The 27,980-nt window shown below is 42.4% G+C and overlaps 1 protein-coding gene across 6 annotated transcripts; it reads right to left on the bottom strand.

The window, feature by feature from the left end:
* Positions 1 to 7: 7 nt before the first annotated feature.
* Positions 8 to 27,980, bottom strand: DUSP14 (dual specificity phosphatase 14). 6 transcript variants are annotated; one of them, XM_082440173.1, is made up of 3 exons: positions 27,825 to 27,980; positions 2,397 to 2,479; positions 8 to 1,324 (listed from the first exon to the last, which is right to left on the bottom strand). In XM_082440173.1, the coding sequence occupies exon 3, from the start codon at positions 1,230 to 1,232 to the stop codon at positions 636 to 638; it is 597 nt and encodes a 198-aa protein (XP_082296299.1). In that variant the 5' UTR covers positions 1,233 to 1,324; positions 2,397 to 2,479; positions 27,825 to 27,980; the 3' UTR covers positions 8 to 635. The 6 variants fall into 6 exon arrangements, with proteins under 6 accessions (XP_082296299.1, XP_082296300.1, XP_082296302.1 ...); XM_082440174.1 differs by lacking the exon at positions 27,825 to 27,980 and adding an exon at positions 27,269 to 27,772; XM_082440176.1 differs by lacking the exon at positions 27,825 to 27,980 and adding an exon at positions 27,345 to 27,772.

Raw genomic sequence — 27,980 nt, 5'->3', positions numbered from 1 at the left:
CAATATGTTAAGCAGATATATTTATTAAAAATAATGCTAATGTAGTCCTGGGGCACATTGATTCCAACAGGGTGTTTGCAGCAGATTTCAATATAATTACTTAACAAACAGCTAAATAATAAAGGCTTGTTTTTTTAACTTACAGAGTCACTAAATAATAGGGGGAAAGGAAAGAGGGCTGATCCAGTAGAGAGTGACACTGGTATCAATGTTCCCTAAGCATGTGTTTGGTCGGCAGCCTTGGGCAAAGCTTGTATCTAAAGGGTTAATCAGGGCCCAAAGTGATTTTTGCACTGAGCTCCTCCCATGATGCCAACAGGCATGGGATTGAGAATAGAGCAGAACCAGTTTATTAAACTGTTCAAATTGTTAAAAATGATTAAAAGCCAGTTAAAGATCTTCATAAACACTATTCCAAAATGTTAGTTTTAAAAATGTCAGTAGCTGTGTAAGCATTCCCCTTACGTTCCTCCCCTCCCTCTCTCTCTCTTAAGATAGACATGAACACCCAGTGTAAAAAACACTTCAGGGAGAACCAAAAGTCAACCATTTGGAAAGAAAGGTGAAGAGGGGAGCAGACGCGTGCAGCAGATGCTGGTACTGCTCGAGGGGCTGCTGATGCAGGCTTTGGTGACTTATATCCCCCAGTAAGGCATCAGGTGTCGGGACTCCTTCTCGTAAACGTCTGGAACTACGCCATAAGGTGTCTGTACCATTTTAACTGTCGACTTCCCAAAGAGCTGGCGCTCGTAGTCTATCAGCTGCCTCCAGAAGCCCACGTTGGGCCTGATGATGGGCCTCCGGGCTTTCACCCAGGTGTACGCCTCCAGCAGGCACACGTTGTGGTATTTCATCAGGTACGCGATGCAGAGCGTGGCCGAGCGGCTGACCCCTGCAGCACAGTGCACCAAGGTGGCCCCGTGTTTCCTGCTCACGCTGTGGATCTTGTCGGCCACGGTGTCAAAGTATAGTCCAATGGGGGCATGAGGCATGTCAGCCAGAGGCACTTTAACATATTCAAACTGGGGCCAGTTGAAATTGGGGATCTCGATGGTAGCATTAACAATGCAGGTGATGCCACGAGCCTGGAGGAGGTGCCGGTTGGAGGCTACACTGCCTCTGCCCAGGAAGAGCGAGGAAGTGATTTGAGCGATGCCTCCTATGTCTCCCTCAGAAATCATCCGAGGGGCCATGAGAGTCCGTGGTAGCGTGCTGTGACCTCTGGAGCTCATGAAGACGCCAGCAATCACACTTGCATCATTGGAAGCAAGACCAGAGTGTTTTGTTTTCCTCCACCAAGGAACTGGAAATTACAGTCACTTTCCTGCAAAATACAGGTATATGTCAGTACTTTAAATGCTACTGATTCATCACAGCCTTCTGCAGTGTTTGTGGAATGGGAAGGTGAAAGTATTAGAAATGCTTATTGTCTATAATAGTGTGTTCTTTCCAGGACATAGACAAATCATTTTCATCGATTAACAGTTAGGAAAAGTAGTCTAAGATGCCAATATGCAAAACCAATGTAAAAGCACTCTGGTGACTTTTTTTTTTTTTTTTTTAAAGGCACTAAATAGAAAGTCATCCTATTTTAGGAAAAGTTAAAGACAGAAAGAAGCCCAGCTAATCCCTGAACAGCAATCTTGCAGGGTCTTGCTCTTATTGAAGGGAGTGGTATTCCCTGGTAATCAGGAAGAAATCAGAACTTGTGATCCTTTCTGTGGCCATGTTCTTTCATATACTTCTTGCCTACCTCCACAGCTATATGATGGCCATATTTTCCTAAACCTAAATCTAGACATAGAGATCGTACATAGATTATACTTACAAAGTACAAAAACGATACGCTTTAGGTAATACATCCAATACATGGCCTTTGTGGACTAAAGAGATACTGAATTGGATCAGTTACAAAAAAGCCAGGATATATGGTCACCTTAGCCCTTTATAATTTAAAAAATAGCTAACTCTATCATATTTGTGACATTTGAATACCTGTGCTATGTCATTTCCATGGAAACAATCCTAGGCAATTTGAAGGCCATGGTCTCAAAAATTCATTCGTCTAAGTTAATGAGCATTTTAGCTGACCTGACCCTGGGTGTGGCTAAATAACTTCACCTTCCTCAGCCAATTCTAAACTCCAAGATGTATCCCACTGGCTTAAGAGGTGTTGGAATTAAAATTTAACATTTGAACATCTATATTCTTTCATTAGTACAGTGGTTGTTATAAAAGACATTCAACATTATATAGTCTTTCATACCACTTTATAGACTGTGCCCTCTGAGAAGTGTGCCTATCCCCACCCAGGGTACCGTAGGGATGCCCACAGTGATTTCAGTTAGACAAGCACATCCCCGGTTCCACAGACTGGTGGTGCTGGGGCTACTCACTTGAGGAGTCTGATTACTCTGGAGTCCTGCGTCTGGAAAGTCCTAAGTGAGTGAGTGGTGATCAGAGTGGATGCAACTCAGATCTGCAGAAAGACAAAGAGGCAAGAATATGGTCACTCAGGAAGTTCAAAAGAATTCCTCCTGGGTTTTTACTACGAAATTGGGTTTGACTGGAATAAATCTAGGAAGTGGAAAGCATGTTAAATATAACTCCATGTGCCTTTAAAGAATGTGCCAGTAAGAAGTATCAACCCAAGTCTCAGATTTTTGTTAATGACACATAATCCATGGTGTGAAAAATATTAAGTGCCGTTTTGGCCACAACCAAGATGAATTTGAGAGGAGATTCAGAGACTACAACATACTGAAATGTAAGGCTCTGCTCACGGGGCCAGCAAGAGATGCAGAGCAAGCTGGAATCTCTTCCCTGTGCCCACAGTCCACCTGGCAGTGTGGGACTGTGTGCAGCGTGCTAGATGCTACAGTGGGTGCAGCAGCCGGGCCAGGTGCCCGCAGCCAGCCAGCTTTGCGAAGAGCTGTGCTGCAGAAGTGGCTGCAGCTATGAACGTCAACTACAGAAGGTGCTGGTGGTGGAGAGCAATTTGAAATTGCTTTCATTTTGTATTCTCTTCCAGGTTGGCCCTCTTATTTACTCATTTATGTAACAATATGAGCACCAATCAGTATCATTAAAAATGTGTTCCTTCCCCAGTGGCATGCAAATCAATGAAATCAGAACACACCCTCACAAAATATAACTCGAAATGGCTTAAAGACTTAAATATAAGACATGACACCATAAAACTCCTAGAAGAGAACACAGACAAAAACATTCTCTGACATAAATTGTACCACTGTTCTCTTAGGTCAGTCTCCCAAGGCAACAGAAATCAAACGAAACCATAAACAAAACAACAACACACAGACTGGGAGGAAATATTTGCCAATGATGCCACTGACAACGGCTTAATTTCCAGTATATACAAACGGCTTATACAACTCAACAAAAAAACAACACAATTGAAAAATGGGCAGAAGACCTAAACAGACTGCTCCAAAGAAATACAGACGGCCCATAAGCACATGAAAAGATGCTCATCACTGCTAATTATTAGAGAAATGCAAATCAAAACGACAACAAGGTACCACCTCACATCAGTCAGAATGGCCATCATCAAAAAGTCTACAAATAACAAATGCTGGAGAGGGTGTGGAGAAAAGGGAACCCTCCTACACTGTTGGTGGGAATGTAAACTGGTGCAGCCACTATGGAGAACAGTGTGGAGGTTCCTCAAAAAACTGGAAATAGAGTTGCCATATGATCCAGCAATCCCACTCCTGGGCATATATCCAGACAAAACTATAATTTGAAAAGATACACACACCCTTATGTTCATAGCAGCACTATTTACAATAGCCAAGACATGGAAACAATCTAAATGTCTATCGACAGATGAATGCATAAAGATGTGGTACATATATACAGTGGAATACTACTCAGCCATAAAAAAGAATGAAATAATGCTATTTGCAGCAACATGGCTGGACCTAGAGATTCTCATTCTAAGTGAAGTCAGAAAGAGAAAGACAAATACCATATGATATCACTTATATGTGGAATCTAAAATACGACATGAATGAGCATATCTACGAAACAGACTTACAGACCTAGAGAACAGACTTGTGGTTGCCAAAGGTGGGTGGAGGGGAAGGATTGGGAGTTGGGGATTAGCAGATGAAAAGTATTATATACAGGATGGATAAACAATGAGGTCCTACTGTATAGCACAGGGAACTATATTCAATATCCTGTGATAAACCATAATGGAAAAGAATATAAATAACTGGAAAAAAAAGTGTTCCTCCCCCGTATGTCCCTCGGCCTTTCCCACATAACCACTGCACTTAAATTTTCATTTTTTTACAGCTCTGTTGAGACATAGCTGACATACAATTTGATGTACAACTTGATGAGGTTTGACACGTGTACACTCAAGACACCATGACCTCAAAATGATAAACATATCCGTCACCCCCAGAATTTCCTCATGCTCCTTTATAATTCATCCCTCCCTCACCCTCTAGCCCCATTCCCAAGCAACCACTGATCTGCTTTCTGTCACTACAGTTTACATTTTCTAGACTTATAAAATGGAATCATACAATGTAGGGTTTTTCTGTTTGGTCTGGCTTTTCACTCAGCATAATTATTTTCACATTCATCCATGAAGCTGTGTCTATCAACAGGTCATTCCTTTTTATTGCTGACTAGTATTCCATTGTGCAGATACAACATGGTTTATCTCTTCACCTACTGATGGAAATGGGTTGTTTCTAGTTTTAGATTAGTACAAGTAAAGTTGATGTAAACACTCATGGGTAAGTGTGTGGATATATGCCTTCCTTTCTCTTGGTTAAATACCTAGGAGTGGAAGGGCTGAGCCCTATGACATGTGCATATTTAACATTTTTAAATAGTTTTTAAAAAATAGTTATAGCTTGCAACCTAAGAGGCAGGCTTCTAATTAAACACACATATAAGGGTCTACTGTAAGCCTCTCCAAAGACCTCACAGGGCAGGCACTGTCTTTGTGCTGTCCCTCTGCTGTGTTCCAGAGCACCAGTGTTTCTCGGAGAGTAGTTTCTATGTGTGTCTGGTGCCCTGGCTTTTGTGGCTGCCACCCAGGGGACACCTTTTGATCACCTAGCTCTGGGGACAAACACAGTTCTTGGCTGGCTACCAACCCTGGGGCACAACACAGACAGCCAACTGAAACACACCCTCAGTCTTTCTGTGAAAGAGGCCTATTTGCTTTTCCTGGAGCTTCAGCCTAAGGGGCCAGCTTCTGCTTTGGCACACTCTGGGGACAGAGGCCAGTGGACGCCATCTGTGCGTTCACCCTTTGCCTCACTCCACGTCTCTGGTATCTTCCAGAAAGGAACTTGTATACTCATCTGGTATCCTGATTTTTGTCACTGCTGCCCAAGGGACACTTCTAGATCACCTGGCTCTGTTAGACAGTGGGACTTACTGCTAGTCATCCCACAAGACTGTATATTTACATACTTTAAAAGCTGGTGACTGAGACCCTTCCCTATCGAATACTGACAGGTCTGGGCCCACCTGCAACTACTGGAAGCCACTAAAAATAAAATAGTCTGTTTGGACAATCACAAAGGTTTGAGAGACAACCAAGATTAAGGCAGGGTTGAATGGTAAGATTCATCTCCTACACAAGGTCACTCCTCCAAGACTGGGAGAGGTGGCTCTTTTATCTAATGCACAGAAATCAACAGGGAGAGTCTAAAATTAAGATGAAAAAGTAGAGGAATATGCTCCAAATGAAAGAACAAGATAAAACCTCAGAAAAAGTCATTAATGAAATGGAGATAAGTGGTTTACCTGTTAAAAAGAGTTCAAAACCATGGTCATAAAGATGCTCACTTAACTCGAGAAAATAATGGATGAACACAGAACTTCAACAAAGAGACAGAAACTATAAGGAAGTATGAAAAAGAAGTCACAGAGCTGAAAAATACAATAACTTAACTGAAAAATACACTAGAGGGGTTCAACAGCAGACTAGATGACAGCATAAAAAGGATCAGTGAACTTGAACACAGAGCAGTAAAACTCAAACCACTGGAGCAGTAAAAAGAAAAAAGAATGAAAAAAAGTGAAGATTGGTTAAGGGACTTATGGGATAACATCAAGCAGACCAACATTTACATTATAGGGGTCCGAAAGAGAAGAAAGAGAGAAAAGGGATAAAAACGTCCCTGACCTAAGGAAGGAAACAGACATCCAGATCCAGAGAGTTCCAAATAAACCAAACCCCAAAGATACCCACACCAAGACACATTATAATTAAATTGTTAAAAGTAAAAACACAAGAGAATTTTAAAAGCCAGAAGAATACAACTAGTTATGTACAAGGGAACCCCCCATAAGACTATCAGCAAGTTTTTCAGCAGAAACTTTCCAGGTCAGAAGACAGTGGCATGATATATTCAAGGTGTTGAAAGAAAAAACTTCCAGACAAGAATACCAGCAAAGCTGTCATTCAGAATTTAAAGAGTTTTCCAGACAAGCAAAAGTTAAACTGGCCTTACAAGAATGAACGCAACTTTTTAAAGCTGAAAATAAAGGCCACTAATTAGTAACAGGAAAACATATGGAAGTATAAATCTCACTGGTAGAGGTAACTACAGTACACTTTAGAAAAATATAATGTAAAGGTGGTATGGATTAATTACTCATACAACTAGTATGGAGATTAAAAGATATAGTAGTAAAAATATAATAAGGGATATACAAGATAAAATGGTATAAAATGTGACATAAAAAACAAAAATGTGGGGGATGGAGGAGTAAAAATGTGCTTTAGAATGAGTTTAAACTTAGACTGTTATAAGTTATGTGTAAGCCTCATGGTAATCACAAAGCAAAAACCTATAGCAAATTCACAAAAGATCTAAGAAGAAAAGAATCTAAGCATACCACAAAGAAAATCATCAAACCACAAAGTAGCAGAGCAAGAGAAGAAAGGGACAGAGGAATTACAAAACAGCCAGAAAACAATTAACCAAATGGCAGTAAGTACATACTTATCAATAATTACTTTAAATGTAAATGGACTAAATTCTGCAATCAGAAGACAGAAAGGGGCTGAATGGATTTAAAAATAAAAGACATGCTGCCTACCTCAGATGTAAGGATACACACACTCACTTCAGATGTAAGGACACACACAGACTGAAAATGAAAGGATGGAAAAAGATATTCCATGCAAATGGAAGCCAAAAGAAAGCTGGGGTAGCTACACTTAGACAAAATAGACTTTAAAATAGAGACAAAGAAGGGCATTACATAATGATAAATGGGGTCAATCCAACAAAAGGATAAAATAGTTGTAAATATTTATGCACCCAATATCGGAGCATCTAAATATATAAAGCAATATTGGGACTTCCCTGGTGGTCCAGTGGTTAAGACTCTGTGCTCCCAGTGCAGGGGGCACGGGTTTGATCCCTGGTCAGGGAACTAGGTTCCCACATGCTAAGATCCTGCATGCTGCACCACACAGCCAAAATTTTAAAAAAGTAAATTAATTAAAGCAATATTAACAGACCTCAAGGGAGAAACAGACAACAATACAATAATATGGGACTTTAATACCCCATTTTCATCAATGCATAGACCATCCAGACAGAATATCAGTAAGGACACATCAACTTTAAACTACACATCAGACCGGGTAGACTTAACACATATATACAGAACACTTCATCCAAAAGCAAGAAAATACACATTCTTCTCAAGTGCACATGGAACAATCTCTAGGACATATATTAGGCCACAAAACAAGCCTTAATAAACTTAAGATTGAAATCACATCAAGCATCTTTTCAAACCACAATGGTCTGAAGCTAGAAATCATTACAAGAAGAAAACTGGAAAATTCACAAATAAGTGGAGATTAAACAACATGTTACTGAACAACCAATGGGGTCAGAAAAGAAATCAAAAGAGAAATCAAAAAAATACCTGAGACAAATGAAATTGGAAACACAGCATACCAAAACTTATGAGATGCACGAAAAGCACTTCTAAGAGGGAAGTTCATAATGATAAATGCCTACACATCAAGAAACAAGGAAGATCTCAAATAAAGAACCTAACTTTAGGGACTTCCCTGGTAGCACAGTGGTTAAGATCTGCCTGCCAATGCAGGGGATATGGGTTCGATCCCTGGTCCGAGAAGATCCCACATGCCACGGAGCAACTAAGCCCATGCACCACAACTACGGAGCCTGCGCTCTAGAGCCCTCAAGCCACAACTACTGAGCCCACGCTCCACAACTACTGAAGCCCGCGCACCTAGAGCCCGTGCTCTGCAACGAGAAGCCACCACAATGAGAAGCCCACACACCACAACGAAGAGTAGCCCCTGCTCACCGCAACTAGAGAAAGCCTACACACAGCAATGAAGACCCAACGCAGCCAAAAATAAAATAAATGAATTATTTTTTTAAAAAAAGAACGTAACTTTACACTTCAAGGAACTAGAAAAAGAACGAATACCCAAGTCAGTAAAAGGAAGGAAATAACAAAGATCAGAATGAAAATAAATAGAAACTAAAAAGACAACACTATAGAAAAGATGAATGAAACTAAGAGAAACTCTTTGAAAAGATAAAATTGGCAAACCTTTAGCTAGACTCACAAAAAAAAAAAAAGACAAGAGGACTCAAAATCAGAAGTGAAGGAAGAAATTTTACAACTGATACCACAGAAATATGAAAGATCATAACAGACTACTATTAACAATTATACACCAAGGCTGAATCATGAAGAAAAAGAAAATCTGAACAGACCAATAACTAGGAAGAAGATTGAATCCATAATCAAAAACCCCTCAACAAACAAAAGTAGGGGACACAGTCAGCTTTTCTGGTGAATTCAACCAAACATTTAAAGAATACATACTAGTGACTTCCCTGGTGGTCCAGTGGTTAAGACTCTGTGCTCCCAAGGCAGGGGGCCTGGGTTCGACCCCTGGTCAGAGAACTAGATCCCATATGCCACAACTAAGAGCCTGCACAACGAAGATCCCATGTGCTGCAACTAAGACCCAGCACAGCCAAATAAATTTTTTTTAAAAAGAAAAATAATACATACTGGGCTTCCCTGGTGGCGCAGTGGTTGAGAATCTGCCTGCCAATGCAGGGGACACTGGTTCGAGCCCTGGTCTGGGAAGATCCCACATGCTGTGGAGCAGCTGGGCCCGTGAGCCACAATTACTGAGCCTGCGCGTCTGGAGCCTGTGCCCCGCAACAAGAGAGGCCGCAACAGTGAGAGGCCCGCGCACCGCGATGAAGAGTGGCCCCCACTTGCCACAACTAGAGAAAGCCCTCGCACAGAAACGAAGACCCAACACAGCCAAAAATAAATAAATAAATAAATAAATAAATAAATGAAAATTTTAAAAAAAAGAAAGAAAAAAAGAAACTCAGCTCCTGCTCATGAACCTCACAGAGATCTTCTACTCTGATATTAGCTGTCTCTGAAGAAAAAAAAAAAAAAAAAAAAAAAAAAACATACCAATCCTCAAACTCTTCCAAAACACAGAAGAGGAGCAAACACTTCCAAACTCATCCTACAAGGCCAGAGTTACATTACTACCAAAACCAGACAAGGGCACCACAAGAAAAAAAAAAATTACAGGCCAATATCTCTGATAAACATAATGGAAAAATCCTCAACAAAATAGCAGCAAACTAAATTCAACAATATACTAAAAGGATCATACACCATGATCTGGTGGAATTTATCCCATGGATGCAAGGATGGTACAACATCCGCAAATCAATCAATGTGATACACCACATTAAGAAAAGGATAAAAATCACATGATCATCTCAATAGGTACAGAAAAAGCATCTGACAAAATGCAACATCCATTTATGATAAAAACTCTTAACAAAGCAGGTATAGAGGGAACATACCTCAACATAATAAAGGCCATATATAACAAGTCTACAGCTAACATCATACTCAGTGATGAAAAGCTGAAAGCTTTTCCTCTAAGATCAGGAAAGAGACTGGGATGCCCATTCCTGCCACTTTTATTCAACATGGTATTAGAAGTCCTAGCCAGAACAATTAGGCAAGAAAAAGAAATAAAAAGCATTAAGATCAGAAAGGAAGAAGTAAAACTGTCACTATTTGCAGATGACATATTATATATAGAAAATCCTAAAGACTGGACACACACAAAAAAAGAACTAATCAATGAATTCAGTAAAGTAGTATACAAAATCAGTATACAGAAATCTGTTGCATTTCTATAGACTAATAATGAACTATCAGAAAGAGAAATTAAGAAAACAACTCCATTTAAAACTGCATCAGGAAAAATAAAATATTTAAGGAATAAATTTGACCAAGGAAGTGAAAGACCTGTATACTGAAAACTGTAAGACATTTATAAAAGAAACTGAAGAATGCACAAATAAATAGAAAGATATATTTGGTGCTCATGAACTGGATTAATATTGTTACAATGTCCATACTACCCAAAGCAATCTACAGATTCTGTGCAATCCCTATCAACTTTCTATCAAAATTATCAAATGGCATTTTCACAGAAATAAACAACCATAAAATTTGTATGGAAACAAAAAGTCCCTGAATAGCCAAAGCAATCTTGAGAAAAAAGAACAAAGCTGGGAGGCATCACACGCCCTGATTTCAAACTATATTACAAAGCTATAGTAATCAAAACAGTATGGCATCAGCATAAAAACACATAGATCAATGAAACGGAATAGAACCCAGAAATAAACCCATGTGTATATGGTCAATTAATTTACAACAAAGGAACCAAGAATATACAATGGGGAAAGGACAGCTTCTTCAATAAATGGTGTTGGGAAAACTGAACACCACAAAAGAATGAAACTGGACCATTATCTTATACCATACAAAAAAAAATAACTCAGAGTGTATTAAAGAGTTAAATGTTAAGACCTGAAACCATAAAACTCCTAGAATAAAACATAGGATGTGATTGGGGCTTCCCTGGTGGCACAGTGGTTGAGAATCTGCCTGCCAATGCAGGGGATATGGGTTCGAGCCCTGGTCTGGGAAGATCTCACATGCCGCGGAGCAACTAGGCACGTGAGCCACAACTACTGAGCCTGCGCGTCTGGAGCCTGTGCTCCGCAACAAGAGAGGCCGCGATAGTGAGAGGCCCGCGCACCGCGATGAAGAGTGGCCCCCGCTTGCCGCAACTAGAGAAAGCCCTCGTACAGAAACAAAGACCCAACACAGCCAAAAATAAATAAATAAAAGAGAGAAAGAAAGAAAAAGAAAAAAAACCACTCCATAAAAAACATAGGAGGTGATAAGCTCCTTGACACTGGTCTTGGTGATGATTTTTTGGATTTGGCAACAAAAGCAAAAATAAAAAAGTAGGACTAAATCAAACTAAAAAGCTTTTGCTTTTGTTTAGGAAACTAAACAAATGAAAAGACAACCTATGGAATGGGAGAAAATATATGCAAATGATATGAACAATAGGGGTTAATATCCAAAATACATAAACAGTGTGTATAATTCAAAAGCAAAAAAAACCCCCAAACGATCTGATTTAAAAATGGGCAGAGGGGGGCTTCCCTGGTGGCGCAGTGGTTGAGAATCTGCCTGCCAATGCAGGGGACACGGGTTCGAGCCCTGGTCTGGGAAGATCCCACACGCCGCGGAGCAACTAGGCCCGTGAGCCACAATTACTGAGCTTGCGCGTCTGGAGCCTGTGCTCCGCAACAAGAGAGGCCGCGATAGTGAGAGGCCCGCGCACCACGATGAAGAGTGGCCCCCGCTCGCCGCAAATGGAGAAAGCCCTCCCACAGAAACGAAGACCCAACACAGCCATAAATACATACATACATACATACATACATAAATAAATAAAATTTTTAAAAAAATGCACAGAGGATCTGAATAGACATTTTCCCAAAGAAGAAATACAGATGGTCAACAGGTACATGAAAAGGTATTCAACATCACTAATCATCAGGGAAATGCAAATCAAAACCACAATGAGATATCACTTCACACCTGTTGTAATGGCTATTATCGAAAAGACAAGAAATAACAGGTGTTAGCAAGGATGTGGAGAAAAAGGAACCCTTGTGCACTGTTTATGGGAATGTAAATTGGCGCAGCCACTACAGAAAACAGTATGGAGAGTCCTTGAAAAGTTAAAAATAGAATTACCATATGATCTAGCAATTCCATTTCTGGGTATTTATCCAACAAAAATGAAAACACTAACTCAAGAAGACATATGCACCCCCATGTTCACTGCCAAGACATGGAAACAACCTAAGTGTCCATGGATGGATGAACGGATAAAGAAAATGTGGTGTATATATATATATATATATATATATATATATATATATATATATATATATATATATATATATATATATATATACACACCATGGAATATTAATCAGCCATAAAAAAGAAGGAAATCTCGCCATTTACAACAACACAGATAGATCTTGAGAGCATTATGCTAAGTGAAGTAAGTCAGAGAAAGACAAATACTATATAGCATCAGTTATACATGGAATTTTTTTTAAAAAAAAAAGAGCTCATAGATACAGAGAACAGACTGTTGGCTGTCAGAGGTGGGGGCTAAATGGGTGAAGGAGGTTAAAAGATACAAACTTCCACTTATAAAGTAAGTCATGAGGATGTGATGTACAGCATGGTGACTATAGTTAATACTGTACTGCATATTTGAAAGTTGCTAAGAGAGCAACTTAATCTTAAAAGTTCTCATCACAGGAAAAAAAATTTTGTTAACTATGTATGGTGACAGATGTTAACTAGACTTACCATGGTGATCATTTTGCAATATACACAAGTATCGAATCATGTTGTACACCTGAAACTGACACAATGTTCTATATCAATTATACCTCAATTTAAAAAATTAAAATAATTCCAGCTTTATACTGCAGTGGTTCTCACACTTGGCATGCATCAGAATCACCTGGAGGGGGTTTCCCTGGTGGCACAGTGGTCGGGAGTCTGCCTGCCAATGCAGGGGACACGGGTTCGTGCCCCGGTCCGGGAGGATCCCACATGCCGCAGAGCGGCTGGGCCCGTGGGCCACAACTGCTGAGCCTGCGCGTCTGGAGCCTGTGCTCCGCAACGGGAGAGGCCACGATAGTGAGAGGCCCGCGCTCCGCGATGAAGAGTGGCCCCCACTAGCCGCAACTGGAGAAAGCCCTTGCACAGAAACGAAGACCCAACACTGCCAAAAAATAAATTAATTAATTAATTTTTTTAAAAAAAACTCATTATATAAAAGAATCACCTGGAGGGCTTGTTAAAACAGATTGCTAAGCCCCGCCCCCAGAGTTTCTGATTTAGTAGTTCTGGAGAGGGGCTCTAGAGCTGGCACTTATTTCCCAGGCAATGCTGATGCTGCTGGCCAGAGGACACACTTTGAGAACCGCTGCAGAGGTGGATGCTGTGGTGTGCCACCCAGATTCCCCTTCAAGACTGAGGCTCTCAGAATGCAGGTGCCGACGGATCACAAGTCTCTCCCCAGAAACCGCCCTTGCCTGAAGGGAGCTGCCTCGCCCAAGCTTACCACCCCTCGTTTGGGGACCACATCTGCTGACCAATGATACAGAGGTACACAGACATATATAGGTGAAATTGCATCATGAAGACGAACAAGGAAGTAGTCGCATAAGGAAATGTGTGCGGATGTGAGGGTCAGATATGCATGGAAACGGGCAGAACTTTATAAGAACAGCCTGGGGCTTCCCTGGTGGCGCAGTGGTTGAGAATCTGCCTGCCAATGCAGGGGACACGGGTTCGAGCCCTGGTCTGGGAAGATCCCACATGCCGCGGAGCAACTAGGCCTGTGAGCCACAACTACTGAGCCTGCACGTCTGGAGCCTGTGCTCCGCAACAAGAGAGGCCGCGATAGTGAGAGGCCCGCGCACCGCGATGAAGAGTGGCCCCCACTTGCCGCAACTGGAGAAAGCCCTCGCACAGAAACGAAGACCCAACACAGCCATTAATTAATTAATTAATTAATTAATTAATTTTAAAAAAAAAAGAACAGCCTGTCCCGCAGCACAGCGCAGTCTCACACCACTTCCAAGTCTTTCCCTGGCAGAATCCTAACAGTTTAAAAAGCAAAGTCACCATGGTAATAAAAACACAAAGTTAGGCTTTTGAACTGCTGGTGAAAACTCCATCCTCAGTGTGGAAGATGCTAATCAAATTTCCAACCAGGTTATCTAGTTACTGTCTAACTAAGAGAGACTCAGTCTTGTGGTCTCCCAAATAATTATCCTTTTGGGAAAGCCACTTGCCCTCCTGAGGCCTGTGTCCCAGGCTCACTGGCCTTTTCAGCAGAAAGGTCTTCATCAAGGGTCATGGGTAAGTGATGGGTGGGCTGAAAGCCTAGCTTACTCAGTTAACTCCCATTCGTCGGGCAGTGATAGGGTGCTTGGTGCTGCAGGGAAAAGAACGCAGATTGTGAGTCCTCAGGGCAGAATCCAAGTGAGACAGACATGATGCTCCCTCCCTGCTGCTGCTAGCCAGTCTCGTGCCAAAAACCTGCTTAAAATGCCAAAGCTGAGTCCAAGGTTTAGAAAAACAACTTCTGCCAGAGAGCACTCAGAGGGCACAGATATACAGATGCTCCTCTGACCAACACTCCCGAACCCTTTTACAGATCGAATACAAGGTTCAGAAAGAGTGAGATGATTTCAACTTGGAGAAGACAAGTCACAGAGCCAAGAAAAGATCCAAGGTGTCTGGATCCCTTGCTCAAGCCCACACAGCGCTTCTCTGTGCCTGTGCGGGGGTGGCTGCAGCCTCACTACCTGCCCTACAGGACTCCCACACCACCAGCACCTTCAGTGCATGAGGGGCCTTAGATCTGCCTAAGCAGGACATGTTCAAATGCTACACACAGAGAAGACTGACCCCAAATGGGCTGCTCCGGTTTCTCCTATTGCCCAGAAGAGGGAAATACTGCCACAGACAGGTACACCTTTCAGGACCCAGAACGCTCTCCTGATAGCAGAGGGACCTCAGCAAGGAGCAGTCCCAGAGTAGGCACAACAAGAAGCCCTAGTTTGCTTCATTTCTAAGATTAGCAGATTCTGATCATAATGAATAAAAGAAAACATGCCTATTACATCACAGGTGTGTCAAAATCAACTTAGTGAATGTGTACAGGAAAACAGAGAAGGATATCTATTAAGAGAGTAAAAGACTGACCATGGGCTTCCTTGGTGGTGCAGTGGTTAAGAATCTGCCTGCCAACGCAAGGGACACAGGTTCGAGCCCTGGCCCGGGAAGATCCCACATGCCGCGGAACAACTAAGCCCGTGCGCCATAACTACTGAGCCTGAGCTCTAGAGCCCGCAAGCCACAACTACTGAGCCCACGTGCCACAACTACTGAAGCCTGCGCGACTAGAGCCCGTGCTCCACAACAAGAGAAACCACGACAATGAGAAGCCCGCACACCGCAACGAAGAGTAGCCCCCGCTCGCCGCAACTAGAGAAAGCCCACGCACAGCAATGAAGACCCAATGCAGCCAAAAATAAATTTATTTATTTATTTATTTAAAAAAAAAAAAAGACTGACCATGTTTGAGGGATCAATGATTGCAAGATGCCCTCTGAGTGACAGCACCACTCCCACTGCAGCACACTGGTCTCTGGGACAAGGATGACCAGAGAGAACACCAAGGAATGTTCATGTCGCTGTCCATGGTGTTCAACTCAGCCCTCCCAAGTTGCTCTGGCAGCTGCATTTACTTCTTGGAGGGAAAAATGCTTTCCTGGCCAGGGGAATGGGGGTGGTGTGAGGTGAAAGACAAAAAAGAGGAGGTGTCCTAAACCAACCCCAGAGAGGTGTTTTTTGTTTTTTGGGGGTTTTTTTAACAAGTTATAAGAAATGTCAGGGATGATGCTGGTCCCTTTGAATAACGAACATCAAAGTGCTAAGTGCTAAATAAAATGCAAAATTAGTGTCTACCCAGGGGGCCTGTAATCTCAGTAATGCATAAGCTATTAACAACTGCCTGCTCCCTGCACTGGAGAGCTCCTGGAATGTGGCACCTGCGTCTATACCGGCAGCAGGTGCAGAATTGCTACCTGGAGTCACAGTCTATTCAGAGCATCCATCCCACTGCCACAGAAGCTACTTTTTTTTTTTTTAATAACAAAAATCACTAGAATCAGGAGTTAAAGAACTGAAATTCTATCTACTGCTTTTTCTCCTCATGTTGAATAAGCAGAAAAATGGCCACCGTGGTGCTAGAGATGACCATGTAAAATGATCTAAGATATTTTCAGCTTTAGGGATTTCAGAGGTTCACAGTATATACTGGAGGCCTACGTTGTTTTTATTTTTTAATACATGAAAAGCCTACATAATCACATTTTCTTCTTCCATTAAAGTAAATGTTTATCTAGTTCTTTCAAAAAAAAAGAAAAACTCTTAAAGTCACCCTTTTTAAAAGAGAGGTGGGCTTCCCTGGTGGTGCAGTGGTTAAGAATCTGCCTGCCAATGCAGGGGACACGGGTTCGGCCCTGGTCCACAACTATTGAGCCTGCACTCTGGAGCCTGCGAGCCACAACTACTGAGCCCGCATGCCACAACTACTGAAGCTCGCACACCTAGAGCCCATGCTCCACAAGAGAAGACACTGCAATGAGAAGCCCGCGCACCACAACGAAGAGTAGCCCCCGCTTGCTGCAACTAGAGAAAGCCCACGCGCAGCAACAAAGACCCAACGCAGCCAAAAATAAATAAAATAAATTCATTAAAAAAATAATAAATAAAAATAAAACAGAGGCATTTTAGCCTACATTGTTGTAAATAAATACTACTTTTCTCATTACATTTTGTTATTAAATCAGAAATGTGTTCCAATGGGGAAAGAAGTTAAAATACTCTTACAAATAAAAATCAGTGTGGCAAAATTCAAGGGAAAAAACTTTCTGATAAAACATTAAGAATAGGACGTCCCTGGTGGTGCAGTGGTTAAGAATCTGCCTGCCAATGCAGGGGACACGGGTTCGAGCCCTGGTCCAAGAAGATCCCACATACCGCGGAGCAACTAAGCCCATGTGCCACAATTACTGAGCCTGCACTCTAGAGCCCGCGAGCCACAACTACTGAGCCCATGTGCCACAACTACTGAAGCCCGCGCGCCTAGAGCCCTTGCTCCACAATGAGAAGCCACCGCAATGAGAAGCCCGCGCACTGCAACAAAGAGTAGCCCCCCTCCCCACAACTAGAGAAAGCCTGCACGCAGCAACGAAGACCCAATGCAGCCAAAAATAAATAAAATAAATTTATTTTTTTAAAAATTAAGAATAGAATTCAAGTATTGAGTTATATTCATGTTAAAATAAAATGAAATAAAAGATATTCACAAATTGTTCTCAGTTATCTGAAAAGCTTTAGTAATTTGCTGAAACACCTCAACATCTTACATTTGGAGGAGGGGTTGTTTTGCTTTTCCCACCATATAATTTCACTGATAAGATGGCTGGAAAGAGGATAAACACACATAATACACATAGAACTAAAGAATCTGAGAATCACCATTTTAGTTTGGCCACAGATATTCCCCCAGTGTGTAGCTGTAGAGCAACTGCCTGTGTAGTCGTGACCTGGCTGACATCTCGATATCCTCATGTGGACCACCAGCCCATGAACTGAGCCTAACAAAGGCTGATCATTTTAAGACACTACCCAGCTGCTGGATGGAGAATATACCACAGTCCAAAGGAGGACACAGAGAGTCCACTTGATGAGAGCAAGGAAAAAAAGCATGCTAATAGTGACAGAGATGCACATTCTTTAGAAGTTTAGTTCCATATGATAAATTCATAGATTCTCATGTTGGAAACAGAATAAGTAGAGAGAAGAGACTATAAATAACTATCTATAAAAGGTGAACATATGTATTTATTTGGGTATCGGGGGCAATCTGTTTACATTTGGAACTGAGTTTTTTAATCTGGTCCTCATCCATCTTGGTGTTTAAGTTACTTGTCACTCATTCACACAACGGCATTTACTGAGTTCATGCCACGTGTTCAACATTATTCTAAGTGCTGTTGGGGACTGTGGCAGAATGTACTGGCAAAAAATGGCCATAACAATACCCTGCATCCCCCATGACCTTCTTACAATGTGACCAACTCAACCAAAAGAGAACAGGAGAAATGACGCTTCAGAGGCTAGATCATAAACATGTCAAACGCCTCTCCCTAGTCTCTTGAGACTTGCTCTTGGAACCCAGCTGCCATGCTGTGAGGCAGCCCAAAGAAGCCGGGCAGAGTCACCATGTGGAGAGGTCATATGTGGGTGTTACAGCCAGCAGCCCACCGGAGATCCCAGCTGATAGCCAGGATCAACTACTAAATATGTGAGTCAAGACACTTCAGTGTTTCTAGCTCCCAGCCATTAAGTCACCCCCAGACACTGTGGAGCAAAGACAGGTTGTCCCCACTACATGAGGTCCAAATTCTTGACCTACGGGAATCTCTGAGCAAACACACAGATTCCTGTAGGTGAAGAATAAAAATGATTTTTATACCACTGAGTTTTGGAATGGTGTGCTATGCAGCAATAGTCACTAGAACAGGGATATAAAGTAACAGAAGACATCACCCTGTGCTAGGATTTTATCATCTTCAAGAAACGACACAAGATACACATATAAAACAGATGAGGACTTCCCTGGTGGCGCAGTGGTTAAGAATGTGCCTGCCAATGCAGGGGACACGGGTTCAAGCCCTGGTCTGGGAAGATCCCACATGCCGTGGAGCAACTAAGTCCATGCATCACAACTGCTGAGCCTGTACTCTAGAGCACACAAGCCACAACTACTGAGCCTGCGTGCCACAACTACTGAAGCCCGCACACCACAACTACTGAAGCCCGCATGCCTAGAGCCTGTGCTCTTCAACAAAGAGAAGCCACCGCAATGAGAAGCCCATGCACCACAACAGAGTAGCCCCTGCTCGCCGCAACTAGAGAAAGCCCGTGCACAGCAACGAAGACCCAACGCAGCCAAAAATAAATAAATAAATATTTTTAAAAATGAATAAAACAGATGAATAACAATTATAGACAAACTAACAATAAGCGAATCAAATGAGTGGTGCAAACAGCAGGTGCTGCAGTAATGCAGAGAAGGCACAGGGTCAAGACAAAGTAAAACAGTCAGTGGCATGGAAGCAACCTAAGTGTCCATCATAGGATGAATGGATTAAAAAGATGTGGCACATATATACAATGGAATATTACTCAGCCATAAAAAGAAATGAAATGGAGGTATTTGTAGTGAGGTGGATGGAGTTAGAGTCTGTCATACAGAGTGAAGTAAGTCAGAAAGAGAAAAACAAATACAGTATGCTAACACATATATATGGAATCTAAGGAGAAAAAAAAAAAAAAGGTCATGAAGAACCTAGTGGCAAGACGGGAATAAAGACAGACCTACTAGAGAATGGACTTGAGGATATGGGGAGGGGGAAGGGTAAGATGTGACAGGGTGAGAGAGTGGCATGGACATATATACACTACCAAATGTAAAATAGATAGCTAGTGGGAAGCAGCCGCATAGCACAGGCAGATCAGCTCGGTGCTTTGTGACCACCAAGAGGGGTGGGATAGGGAGGGTGGGAGGGAGGGAGATGCAAGAGGGAAGAGATATGGAAACATATGTATAACTGATTCACTTTGTTATAAAGCAGAAACTAATACACCATTGTAAAACAATTATACTCCAGTAAAGATGTTAAAAAAAAAAAAAAAAAAACAGTGGTGCTGAAAACCTGAGTTGTTTGTTTCTTGGGGAAGTGTCTCATAGATTACACTATCATGCTTTTTCTCCAATCCATTTAAAACATGCTGCCATTCTTGCCTTGCAAGAGCCTCCTTATTTTTGAGATTCCAAATGAAGAACACTAGCCCTTTTCTATAGCCCCTTACTACTCACAAAGTGTGGTCCAAGGCCCAGCAGCATCAACCTGGAGCTTGAATGAAATGCAGAATCTCAGGCCCCATCCCAGACCTACAGAATCAGACACCACAGCTTAACAAGATCCCAGGTGACCTGTATACACATTAAAGGGCGAGAAGCACAGCTCGCATTAATCCGCCTCGGTCTGTCCCACTGGACTTGCTGAAGCAAACTCGAGCGCCTGTTTTGTTTAAGCCACACGAGCATGTTCAGCCTCTCACAGATTAGCATCATTCTGCTGTCATGGTTCCCAGATGAGGAATCAGAGGTAAATGGAGGTTAAGAGGTTTTTCCAGACTCTACACAGAAAATGAGTAACCCCACTGGGACCAGAACCCCTTCTCCATGAGTTGTCCATTTGTTGATTAGTCATACAATCTGACCACAACAGATCAACTGATCTAAAGACTACCAAAATGTACACTTCACTGGGGAAGAAAATAAAAACTGAAGAGAAAGAAATTAAGGAACATAAATTTAGTCTGACTACACTTTATCTATAATCTGGATAGTCATCTAAAAAATCCTAAACTGCTAAGTCGTATGAGATGGTCTTTGGGTGTGAAAAATCTGATCATCCTGAACCCAGAAAATGCTTGCAAAATTCCACAATCACATTTAAGCTTGTTTGGTGATAAGTGGAAACCAATTTGTGCCACAGCCTATACAAATAATACTTTTAAATCTTCAAAGAGTAAGTGGTAAAAATTAAACATGAATCATAGACTCCTGGTTAAGTGGTGAACTTTGATTTGTATAAGTCAGAACATCTAGACCCAGAGTACTTAAAAAAATCACGTCAGCAATTAAACCCAAGGCACGTATAAGTTTGCCTCAAAATTGCGAAAGTCACTACTGCCCTCTGAAAAGCAGAATTCATGAAATCTCAGGTCCTTTCATAAATAAGATCTCAGTCCTTAGAAGTTCATTATTACTTTAAGGGAGACAAAAACGAATTTATAAATTAGAATAAAGTTCACAGGACTAAGAGCTCAATGGTGAACAGTTGAACACTCTTTGATCATCTAACCATTTGATGTCTCACTAGATATATCAACATTTTTAAAAGTCAAGCAATGAGCCTCAACTTTCTCCCTGCAGGGACTTCTATATCATACCTCTGGTCCGCTTCCACATTTCTGGTGCTTTTATACCAAATTAACTTCATTTGTAAGCTGCTGATGAATTAACTTCCCATTTTTCTTTATAAACCAAAGGCATCTGTAATTATCTATGAGAGTGTCTGAGCAGAATAAGATAACCAGGTAAGTCTCTTGCATTAGCTGCATGCTCCATACCCTTATCCTTGCTGAGGGACAGCAGGCCTCCCGAATTCTGAGGGCAACTGGGTGTATTTGAGCCTCCCTGGAGCAAAGGAAGGAATCAAGTTTTTAGCTAAATAGGAGTCAAGGAACATAGGATCCTGAAGTTATTCCCCTTGGCTTTAATTGTCTCCTAAAGAAATAGTCTTATACAAAAAGATAATACACATAGTTCTTTGTAGATTATACTACTAATTACTAGTCTTACACTAAACAAGAATGCAGTGGTCTCTGAACCTCATTCTACTCTTGTTCAAATCAGGGGCCGACAAACTATGGCAGGCGGGCCATGTCTGCTCGGCCACCTGTTTCTGTACAGCCCATGAGATAAGAATGGTTTATACATTTTTAAATGGTTAAAAGAGAATTCAAAAGAAGAACACTATTTCATGGCACATAAAAATTGTATGAGATTAAAATTTCAGTGTTCATAAATGAAGTTTTACTGGAGCACAGCCATGCTCATTTGTTACATATTAACTGTGGCATTTTCATGCTACAAAGGCAAGCTTAAAAAGGCAAGTTAAATAGCTGCAACAGAAACTGTGGACTTCCCTGGTGGCACAGTGGTTAAGAATCCGCCTGCCGATGCAGGAGACACGGGTTCGAGCCCTGGTCCGGGAAGATCCCACCTGCCGTGGAGCAACTAAGCCCGTGTGCCACAACTACTGAGCCTGTGCTCTAGAGCCCGCGAGCCACAACTACTGAGCCCACGTGCCACAACTACTGAAGCCCTCGCGCCTAGAGCCCGTGCTCCCAACAAGAAGCCACCGCAATGAGAAGTCCACGCACCACAACGAAGAGTAGCCCCAGCTCACTGCAACCAGAGAAAAGCCCGCGTGCAGCAATGAAGACCCAATGCAGCCAAAAATAAAATAAGTTAAAAAAAAAAAACAAAACTTTATGGCCCACACGCCTAAAATATTTACTACCTGACCCTTCAAAGAAAAACATTTGCCAACCCCTAGTTGAAATTATGTTATAAAGCCATCATAGTATATGGCAAAGGAATATTTTTCCAAGTGGTTCTAAGGACCCAGCATGAGAATCCTGCATGAGAATCACTGCGCTGCTGGTCAGAAGGCTCTGGTGGTGCTCTATCTGCCACATCACTGTTTACTAGTTAACAGAAGCAACACCCTCTTGTTCAAGAGTTTTCTCCTGTGGCTCTGCAAACTCAAAGACCTAAGGAGTCACAAAGGTCTGCCATGCTCCACTGATGCTGAAACTGTTCTGGGACAAGGCACCAGTAAGCCCAGCAGTTGCACATAAATTTCAGAAGGGCCTTTTTGTCCACTGAGACCTCCAGATGGCAGGGGAAAGCTGACCAAACTGGATAGGAGGTTACTCTCTGTCAGGGTAAAAGCAAGAATGGGAAGTGCTGAGGTGAGCGGGGAGGGCCATGGGCTGCACGTAACAGGACACGGCGCTTGGCACCAGGGCTCCCCGCTCTTCCCTGCAACAGATGGAAAACAAAGCTCCTCCGTAAATTACAGCCTTTGGAAAAGGATATCACGAAACACAAAATTTCTCCCCCCATCACTCAGATTAAGAGGTTCTGACACTACTTTTCATCCTCCCACTATGGGTATCTTTTCTTAAAAACTTCTAATTTATACATATGTAGTTTTTAAAATTATGGTTATTTTAGAGAATCTGAAAAAATAAAACCTTTAGTATATGAGTAAAAAAGTATTCATGATTTGTAAAGACTGAAAATAGAGCAATTTAGCCATTTTCCAAGATGCCTTACAGAAGAAATTTAAAGGAATTACAAATCTCACATTCTTTGGACTACTGTTCTTCTACCAACCCTCCAACTAAGGAAAAGATCTACTTAGGGGTGTTTTTTTTTTTCAGATGCTAGTTTATCTTATTATTCAGAGATAATTTCATGATGACAGTTGAAAGGTGTTTTCTAAACGTACAGAATTGTATTTCTGCCCTTAGGATAGAAAGAGACTGTTAGCAGATAACACCAGGCACAGTAGCTGCTCAACAAACACCTGAGCTTAATAATTTAATAACTGTCCTGACGTGACCTTCCCATCCCTATCCTCTCTCCCTTCCTCTTTCTCTTTCCCTCTCTTTCCCTCCCTCCCTCTCTCTCTCTCACACACACCCCAGCTTTAAATCCAGCTAGCAACACCAAACACAGGCAATTAAAGTTAACCTGGCAACTGTCTACTCAGAAAGCAGGAACTCTCTATCAAACCCGGTACTACTTCTACTGTCGAGTATAAAGGAAGACTTGGAGAAAAGGACACTTCAAAGATTGTAAAAGAAGCATTTATTCCTGTAGCAAAGAAGCTGTGGTTCCTTTGGAATTGCCAAGGAATTCCTGTGCTGGTGCCTCTAGGGGATCTGCACGTGTACACAAGCATGTGAGTACTGGTCCTTAAGAGGGTATTTTCACAAGTACTGGCCTGGGTTCCTGCACACATCACACACTAAAGCCAGCACTGCTGGCCTGCACATTCAGAGCTGGGCGCAAGGCAAGTATTCTCCAGCACGATGCAAATCCCCACATCAAGGCATCTGGTGGCCCAAGAGGTAAAATTCTTCCAAAACCTTTAAAACTTCTAGGTACTAGACATTTTAATTTTTAATACTTCATTTTGCATATTTAAATTTCCCTATAACTATACATCTGTTTAAAAAAATAAAATCAATGGAAGGATTCTATTGGGTACCTGTCAGCCACATAGAGTGGAAAACCATCTCTGGCTTTGGGTGGTATGTAGTCCAAACCATACAAACTTAAGTGTATAAAAACACAGTGGCACGTGAAGGGCCAGGGATCAAGCCACCTAGGTGAAATTTATTCATTCATTCAAGAAATAGCCAGACATGTTGTGGTTAAACAGCAAGTACAGTGGATTATAAGTTCAAGGCTGACACCACTGGAGGAATTGGTACAACCACTTTGGAAAACAGGCATCAGCTAGTAAAGCTGAGGATATGCACATCTATGACCAGCAGTATTCATAACTGCCCTGGGCCAGAAACAACCCAGATGTCCATCAACAGTGGAAGACAAATAGATAACCTGTGGTATATTCATAAAAATATGACTAATTACAGTCACAGGTAACAACATGGATGAATCTTAAAAACTATAATGCTGCAAGAATTTGAACCAAAAAATTATATATGTGTGTATATACATATATGTATATATACACACACTTACATACATATACATATATATGATGTTGACCCCCCGCCCAAAAAATGCATTTACAAGAATACCTACATTAATTCCATTTGCATAAAAGTGAAAAACAGGCAAAATGAAACTATATTGTTTAGGGTTAGTATTTAGGTGATAAAACCTGTAGAAAAGAAAGGAAATGACTTCCACAAAAATGACGCTAGTTACTGGCTGGGTTACCTCTGGGGTAAGGAGAGAGGTGGTCACTGGGAAAGAGTGAGAAGAGGGTACTTCTTGACCTGCAAGATGGTTACAGCTGTTTTCTTTAAAATAATTAAGTTATCCATTTATGTTTTATACCCTTTTCTGTGTGTTATAATTCACAATAAAAAACAGTTAAATAAATACAATGTTGGTTTCCAGTAATTCAGAACCCTTACAATTCTGGCCTATCTGGGGAAAGAACACTTCCTCTCTGAATATCATTACTGGCCTGTCAGCTTCATGAGGCAGGGACCTTATTTGCCTTCTACCCCAATAGTCAGCATTGAACCTTTCGCATGGCAAAAGTCTCAATAAATGTCTAAACTATAAACCTATAAACACTTTTCTTTTTTTTTTGGCCGGGCTGCGCGGCTTGTGGGATCTTAGTTTCCCAACCAGGGATCGAACCCGAGCCCTCGGCAGCGCGGAGTCCTAACCACTGGACCACCAGAAACCCATACACTCTTGATGTGAATTTTGTTTTAACTCACCTATCTTCTGAAATTACTGATTTGAACTGTGCCCGCATTAACATTTCCCTTTCTCTGTCTTCACCCCAGTCAGGCTTTCATAAATAACTAAAGCTACCATCTTAAATATTCGCTCTGTAAGTTTATACTTAGGTGCTGTTGCTTTAGCAACTCTCTCTGCTTTCCACTCCCTTTTATGCTTCCTCACAAGCAAAGAAAAGACGAACACAATAGATTTTTTTTTTTAATGGGGAAGTTTTCATTTGCAACCAAGAGTAACGCCAAGGATCTTAATGATTTAAATGTTTTGAAGTTAAGAAGGGGTCATTTCTCCATTGTCTGGAGAAATACTACCATGCTATCAGGGTTAATAAAACTTTACGACCAGCTGTACTTTAAACACATGCTACCTGTTCTAGACAGAAACCCAGTCTCTATAAACAGGATTGGTTAATTTTATAATAATTTATTTCAATTAAAAAAGTCACTCAGGAAAAAAGAAAAAAGCTAGAAGTTTTCAGACTATGCAAACCAGAAAAAAAAATCACTTTGTGCAAACAGACATTTATGAAAATGCTTAGCAAAGTCTAAAAGAATACACATAGACCAATAAAGATATACGCAGCAGTTACTTTTGGGACAGATGCTCAAAAGAAGGCTTTAATCTTATCTGTAAAGTTTTCATTTTTTTCCAGAGAATGATTAATTCTTGGTATTGGGAAAAAGTATTTGTAATCCACCTCGCCTTAAAATAAAATCCCAATTGCTAAAGAATCTACCAAACACAGTTCCTTCCCTAAGGAGCAACATTTTAAAATGCTAAAGTTTTAAAGCATTTCCTGTACTTACCCACCTGGCCAATATTTTATGGTAAGAATATACATTTATACCACTGCATTAAAGAATATTACACAAATCATACCTGCATTCAACCAATGTGAGAGATTTCAGCTAAGAACTCAGCATAGACACGTTGGACACTAACGTTAAAAAGCCTTCGAATGAAGTAAACTGTCTCCCATTTTATGGGGGAAAGCCAAAAATATCAAGCATCTACCTCTCCTCCCCCAAGCGTCAGAAGATGAGTCAGAGCTGGAGGCAGGAGTAGGGCCCATGTGTCAAGCCGCCTGTGCAGGGCTCCTTCCTTCCTCCACCAGGCAACCCTCTGCTCCCACCCACGTCGGGGTCCCTGCCTCAGCCTGTCCCTGATGTGAATTCTCAGGTGCCTCTGGTGAAGACGAGGCGGTTATTCATTCTGGGGGCTCCTCCTTCCCTGCATTTCTAAAGGGAACCTGAGAATGGGGGCCTTTAAGAGTCCACAACAAGTTAACAGTCACCAAATGCAGCTCAAGGAAGTGGAGCTTCCAGACACACTCACACAACTTTGCAAAGAATACAGCACCTTTGTTCCCCTCATTTTAAAGACTAGGAAACACGCAGAGAGCAGCTGTGACTTGTCCAGTATCACTTAACTTTGTGACAGAGCTGAGTCCCAAGCGTGGAGCTGCTGGCAGCCCCACCCTGTGACTTTCAACCGATCTGTACAATCGCAGGGAGTATATTTCAACATTCCATGACTTTTCTGAGTGGCCTCATGGACTAGGAATTCCAGGAACTCTGGTCCATATTCCTTTCAGGTGAGTAAACAATCAGGACTTGGCGTTTTGCTTCCGTTTTCAAATCCGTAAAATGGGACGTAATGCTTTCTACTTACCGCTCTCATAAAACTACACTGAACAGCTAGTTAACATGTGCTAAACGCCCTGAGGTCTTGCTGGATGAAAAGCACAAGGCACTTAAAAAAAAAAAAAAAAAATCCCTGCACAGTAGAACTGCATTTTTAAGTCACTCCTCCTTCCCTTGCCTCTGGGATGCCCAGTTACCGTAACACTGGCTGGCACCATTGGAAACATCCACCTAAATAAAATATAGTTATACAATCCACTTAAGGCAGCTACATACAGCATGCAACTCCTCTTGCACACAGACAACTACTCAACTTCGCTTTGGAGCAAGGGTACTTAGGAGAAACAAAAAGACATGTTAGCGCTGTGCTCACCAATCCACTACCGCAGAGAAACACTCAAGTTGAATACTTGGCATTGCTGAAAGTCAAGTTGCGTCTACCAACGCACCAGAAACCTTTGGAAGATGCAAAAAGCCGCCGACGCTCCCGTGGCTCGGAGCGGGCGAATGGTGGCGACGGGGTGAGAAGGCAGAGAGGCCATGGCTGGACCGCAGAGCAGAGGGGTCAGGGAGGGGGAGGGGAACAGAAAGGATGCTCGCGAAGGAACCAGAGGGCTGGGACCCCGGCCCAGGCGTCGCCGCAGTGGGGGAGCAGCCGGGGTGGCGGGGGGGGATGCGCGCCGAGAGCCCGCGAGGCGGGGTCGGGCGGTGAGGAGAGGGCGCTGCGTTGGGCGCCGGGCCTCTCCTCTCCCCGCCGCCCAGAGGATGCGAGAACCGCCCGGGAGCAGATGGGGGACGCCGGCACAAAGTTTCCAGAGACCACGTTCGCGCAGGCCCTCGGCCAACCGGTCCGGCCAGGGCCCCAGGGCCCGGTCAGTGCCAAGTCCCGCCCGCCCGCTGCCCCCCGCCCGAGCCCGCGGGCCCCATACCAGCTCGCCCGGGCTCGCGGCTGACGCTCTTCCCTCCTGCGCTGCTCCCGGCTTCTGCGGGCTGGTCGCCGCGCGCGCGCCCCTCCTTCTCCCCTCCGCCCGCGCCCGGGGCGGGACGCGCGCACGCTCCCTGCGCCCCACCGCCCTCTCCCCAGG

The sequence above is a fragment of the Balaenoptera physalus genome, assembly GCF_965194825.1.
Source record: "Balaenoptera physalus genome assembly, chromosome: 20".
NCBI lineage: Eukaryota > Metazoa > Chordata > Mammalia > Artiodactyla > Balaenopteridae > Balaenoptera > Balaenoptera physalus.
Note: the sequence above shows the minus strand (reverse complement) of the source record. Positions and strands in the feature narration are given on the sequence as shown.

Coding starts and splice junctions, on each gene's coding strand:
- DUSP14 (XM_082440173.1), bottom strand. CDS start 1,232: ATGAGCTCCAGAGGTCACAGCACGCTACCACGGACTCTCATGGCCCCT.